Here is a 6,000-nt window from a genome sequence, read left to right as displayed (position 1 = left end):
ATTGGCTGCAACCTTCCTTCCATTGATGAACTGTACACTGCAAGGGCCAGGAAGCGAGCGGGCAAGATCATCTCTGACCCCTCGCACCCTGGCCACAAACTCTTTGAATCACTTCCCTCTGGAAGGCAACTCCGGACTGTCAAAGCTGCCACAGCCAGACATAAAAGCTGTTTTTATCCATGAGTAGTTGCTCTACTCAACAGCCAAAAATCTGTAGCCTCCCTTTGATCTGGTATTTTGTTGGTTCACATGCTTGATCAATGGTGTTTTATCATTAAAGGTACACAAAAATGCTGGAGAAACTCAGCGGGTGCAGCAGCATCTATGGAGTGAAGGAAATAGGCAACGTTTCGGGCTGAAACCCTTCTTCAGACTGATAGGGGGGTGGCGGGGAGAAGGAAGGAAAAAGGAGGAGGAGGAGCCCGAGGGCTGAGAGGAGACAGCCCGAGGGCTGAGGAAGGGGAGGAGACAGCAAGGGCTAACAAAATTGGGAGAATTCAATGTTCATGCCTGCAGGATGCAGACTCCCCAAGGTGCTGTTCCTCCAATTTCCGGTGTTGTTCACTCTGGCCATGGAGGAGACCCAGGACAGAGAGGTTGGACAGGGAATGGGAGGGGGAGTTGAAGTGCTGAGCCACCAGGAGGTCAGGTAGGTTCTTGCCGACCGAGCGGAGGTGTTCGGCGAAACGGTCGCCCAACCTTCGCTTGGTCTCACCGATGTAGATCAGCTGACATCTAGAGCAGCGGATGCAGTAGATGAGGTTGGAGGAGATACAGGTGAACCTCTGTCGCACCTGGAATGACTGATTGGGTCCTTGAATGGAGTCGAGGGGGGAGGTAAAGGGACAGGTGTTGCATTTCTTGCGGTTGCAGCGTAAAGTGCCCGGGGAGCGGGTGGTACGGGAGGGAAGGGAAGAATTGACAAGGGAGTTGCGGAGGGAGTGGTCTTTGCGGAAGGCAGACATGGGGGGAGATAGGAAGATGTGGCGAGTGGTGGGGTCACGTTGGAGGTGGCGAAACTGACATAGGATTACTTGTTGTATGTGACGGCTGGTGGGGTGAAAGGTGAGGACTAGGGGGACTCTGCCCTTGTTGCGAGTGCGGGGATGGGGAGAGAGAGCAGTGTTGTGGGGTATGGAAGAGACCCTGGTGCGAGCCTCATCTATGGTGGAGGAGGGGAACCCCCGTTCCCTGAAGAATGAGGACATTTCAGATGCCCTGGTGTGGAACGCCTCATCCTGGGAGCAGATGCGGCATAGACGGAGGAATTGGGAGTAGGGGATGGAGTCCTTACAGGAAGCAGGGTGGGAAGAAGTGTAAATCCTTTTGTGTTTTATCATTAATGTTTTAGTATTATTATTATTAATATTTAGTGTTTTCTGAGTCATTCGTAATTGTCACTGTATGTCATGTTGTTACTTGTGGGCGGAGCACCAAGGCAAATTCCTTGTATGTGAATACTTGGCCAATAAACTAACTAACTGACTGACTGACTGACTGACTGACTGACTGACTGACTTACTTACTGACTTACTTACTGACTTACTGACTGACTGACTGACTGACTTACTTACTTACTGACTTACTTACTGACTTACTTACTGACTGACTTACTGACTGAAGTCAATGTTCATACACGGGGGTGTAAGCTACCAAAGCGAAATATCAATGGTTCGTTCCATTTCCTTTTGTATTTTAGTGCAAGACTGAAACATGCAACTATTGACTTTTCCATATTCATTTCATAAATATTAGCCATCATCATTACAGTATCGTTTTTTTAATTAGGTCGCCAGCAAAGCCAACTCACTCCCCCAATCCTTCACTTTCCATTTTAAGGCGGAATTCTTTCATGGTGTGGTGATGTCTGTAGACCTTGTGAAAAGTGAGACAAGGATCTCCAGATGCTGGAATCATATCAAAAACAAAATGCGGGTGGGAATCAGCGGACGGGCAGGTTAAGACCTTTCTCCTAACGCAAAACAACCAAAGATCTTAACTACCTCCTTCGTGTATCAAACACCCGAAGGATTTTATTGCATCTCAAGCACGTTAAAAAATATCTTTCATCGCAAATTAAAGGGGGCGATTATGTTCAAGTTGTTGATTAATTCAGCCAAATAAGATAACTATTCACTAAATATGCCAGTGCGCACATACATTGTTTATCTGCTTGCAACACACCTATGCGTTCAATGTAAAAGCCGGAAAATATAAACTGCTCAGGGAACGTAATTTAAGATCCCCCTTCCGTGGCTGTTGGTCCTTCCCCGGCGCATTACTCGACTCTATAAATAGCTGGCATTAGGCAGCCGGCGGCTGGGGGAAGGAAGGTGTTTGGTTTGTGTCGCAGTATTGGAGAGCACTGATTATGGAGCGGACAGAAACACACAAATCTCACAGCTTGACGGATGTAATTCAAGGTTTGCACCAGATTTTCGCCGGTGACAAAGTCGATGTGGACGAAGTGCAAGCTTTGATGGAATCCTACCAAAGCGACCCCCACGAGTGGCTGAAATATGCCAAATTTGACCAATACAGGTGAGAGTTTTGTCGGGTGAGATGTGGATTCCACCGTGGGTAAATACATGACTGCGCTCACTGATGGCTGGGTAAAAGGATGGCCTGTGTTCTGCACACGCAGGGACTGAACAACCCAGTGGACAGCGGGGAAAGAGTCAGCCGTATCGCCCTAGCCTAGTGGGGAGTGAAGCGGCTAGAACAGCTTGTGGTTGTGTATGAACATTGTCCGGGCCACTGGGGCCCCTTGCAGGATTCTTTCCTGCAGTTGTAGAAACATAATCAACTGCTGACCGAATATAAGAACTTAAAATTCTGTCGCTAAAATAGTCGCGTACACAATACATAACCGGTTCTACTTAATTAACACAATATTTATCCCCTTTAAATCGCTTTTTTTTTTTTAATCCTTATATGTTATGTTTCATTAATTTCTAACAAGGATTTAATATCAATAGAGTTTGTTAAAATTCAATCCAGTTAAAGTTGGTAGAGACGAGTTGGTGTTTAAAAAAAAAAATCGTGTGCTGAGGTATTTGTGGAACGTATCTAAATTGCTAATACGTTGCTGCCTGGCTCTTGGTAACTGATCGCTTGCAGCTCGCCGGGGACTGGAAGGCTGCTGCAAAATAGAATTTCACAATGTTAGAGTCTTGTATTCAACTTGCCAGCATGCTATGGAAACGATTCAATACACTTGGGAAATGTTTAACAAGGTGATAAGCAATGCCAACCCAACTTAAATCAAAACCCGTTTTAAGGTTTTGATCTATTTTGCTTTTTGTAGCTTTTGATCCCATCCCAGCTTTAGCAGCCATTTCCCGGAATTTACTGTAAGAAGGGTAAACTGTATTCACTACAATTTTGGTGGGGATGATAATTCTGACCTGTTACTGTTTTATTAGTTCTGCCACTTTAAATGTTCAACTTGTAGTGAGTTTGATGTATTTTTTTTCCACTGCTAGCCAGTGGAAGGCAAAAGAACGGTTAACGTAAATAATTACGGCAAAAATGGACTACATTTAATTGCAATAGACTAACTTTTTAACAACATTTCTCCATGTGAATTTCACTAGATTGAATACTTTAAGGCAAATGTAGGTATTTGATTATATACCAAAAAAGCTTTAAGGCATGATGATGTACCCTAAAAAGTCTAATGTTTCACTTGTAAATACTAACAGAATTGAAGTTACTTTAAAAAACATTGATAGATACCTGATGAACATTTTCAATTAAAAACTATACACTGTGAAAGCTGAAATAAAAAGACTAAAAAAAACAGAAAATGGTGGAATTACTTGATTGATGACTTGGGGATGGTGGTGGAACCAGATACAATTGTGGCATTAAGAGACTTTTAGATAGGCACAATGATATGCAGGGAATGGAGGGATATAAGTAAGTAAGTTTATTGGCCAAGTACTCACATACAAGGAATTTGCCTTGGTGCTCCGCCCACAAGTAACAACATGACATACAGAGACGGTTACGAATTACTCCGAAAACACTAAACATTAATAATAATAAAGCATTAATGATAAAACACCATTGATCAAGCATGTGAACCAACAAAATACCAGATCAAAGGGAGGCTACAGATTTTTGGCTGTTGAGTAGAGCAACTACTCGTGGATAAAAACTGTTTTTATGTCTGGCTGTGGCAGCTTTGACAGTCCGGAGTCGCCTTCCAGAGGGTAGTGATTCAAAGAGTTTGTAGCCAGGGTGAGAGGGGTCAGAGATGATCTTGCCCGCTCGCTTCCTGGCCCTTGCAGTGTACAGTTCATCAATGGGGGGAAGGTTGCAGCCAATAACCTTCTCTGCTGATCGGACGATTCGCTGCAGCCTCCAGGTGTCGTGCTTGGTGGCTGAGCCAAACCAGACCATGATGGAGAAGGTGAGAACAGACTCTACGATGGCCATGTAGAATTGGACCATCATTGCCTGTGGCAGATTGTGCTTCCTCAGCTGCCATAGGAAGTACATCCAACGTTATGTCTTTTTGACTGTGGAGTCGATGGTAGCCCCCCACTTAAGGCCCTTGGAGATGATGGTTCCCAGGAACTTAAAAGACTCCACAGATGTGACTGTGGTGGTGTTGTTGATGGTGAATGGGGTGAGGGGAGGGGGAGCTCTCTCCGAAAGTCTACAATCAATTCCACTGTCTTAAGAGCATTGAGCTCTAGGTTGTTGCGACGGCACCTGGACGCCAGCTGTGACACTTCCTGTCTGTAGGCAGATTCCTCCCCATCCTGGATCAGTCCAATCAGGGTTGTGCCGTCCGCAAACTTCAGAAGCTTGACAGAGGAGTCAGTGGAGGTGCAGTCGTTGATGGAGAGGAGAGGAGAGAGTACGCAGCCTTGCGGTGCTCCTATGCTGAGCGTTTGCGGGTCCGAGATGTGCTTTCCCACACTATGTACAGGCAGATAAAGGTTGATCTTGGCATATGTTCTGCACAGACCCACTGGGTTGAAGAGCCTGTTCCCTTCCTGTAGTTTTGTATGTTCCATTTTTTTCAACAAACGCTATGGCAAAGTTTCAAAGTGAAACAAATTGTAGTTGTGACATATTAACAGTTGCAATACAGGAAACACAACTACTTTGAGCACTACAAGCTCCCAGACAGAACAGTGACATTTGCACCGTGATGCTCTGGACACTGGAAGTAAATTCCTACCCATAGTGGAGCCCAGCTACCTAATACCAGCTGATGAACTTTGCATCCAACTTCAACCCAACACCTTGTATGCATTGCCAGAGAATTTGGGGTTTGATCAAGTAAGGTGATCTTTCTTTCCTGCTTTTATACAAAGGACAATAGATTACATATGTAGGAAGGAACTGCAGATAGAAACATAGAAAATAGGTGCAGGAGTAGGCCATTCGGCCCTTCTGGTTTACACCGAAGATAGACACAAAATGCTGGAGTAACTCAGCGGGCCGGGCAGCATCTCTGGAGAGAAGGAATGGGTAATGTTTTGGGTCGACCCTTCTTCAGACTTTAGATCACGCTGGATCTGTGGAGAAGTTTGTGTGCAGAGAGGCACAGAGACAGACTACTTGAGTCATGTTCAGGTTGGATTTTAACTTTGTACCTTTTCGTCTCGTCTACCAATGAGGCTAGCCAGAGCATGGGTTAATGTCTGAAAGATGGCAACGGAACATTACAACAGTGTGGCACTTACAATCTATATTTTTGCATTCACATCTTTAGGACAGAATATGCTGACTGAGGAGAGGATGCTGCACATTGATCCACTGATGAAATTGTGTATTAATAACTCTAGAATCTTGTAGTGGGATGGTTTTGGGTCAAATAAATCATAGAAACATAGAAAATAGGTGCAGGAGTAGGCCATTCGGCCCTTCGAGCCTGCACCGTCATTCAATATCATCATGGCTGATCATCCAACTCAGTATCCTGTACCTGCTTTCTCTCCATACCCACTGATCCCTTTAGCCCAAGGGCCACATCTAACT

General features: G+C 45.0%; 1 protein-coding gene across 1 annotated transcript in view; it reads left to right on the top strand.

Annotated features, from left to right (window-relative positions):
• The first annotated feature begins 2,165 nt into the window (after positions 1-2,165).
• The window catches only part of cdo1 (cysteine dioxygenase type 1), a 31,651-nt gene continuing 27,816 nt past the window's right edge, over positions 2,166-6,000 (top strand). Inside the window, exon 1 of the mRNA XM_033017456.1 lies at positions 2,166-2,541. Within this exon, the coding sequence (XP_032873347.1) occupies positions 2,372-2,541 (170 nt within the window). The 5' untranslated portion in view covers positions 2,166-2,371. The remainder of the gene's footprint in view (positions 2,542-6,000) is intronic.

Source organism: Amblyraja radiata, chromosome 3 (assembly GCF_010909765.2).
Source record: "Amblyraja radiata isolate CabotCenter1 chromosome 3, sAmbRad1.1.pri, whole genome shotgun sequence".
In the NCBI taxonomy this organism is placed as follows: Eukaryota; Metazoa; Chordata; class Chondrichthyes; order Rajiformes; family Rajidae; genus Amblyraja; species Amblyraja radiata.
This window is presented reverse-complemented; position numbering and strand designations above follow the sequence as displayed.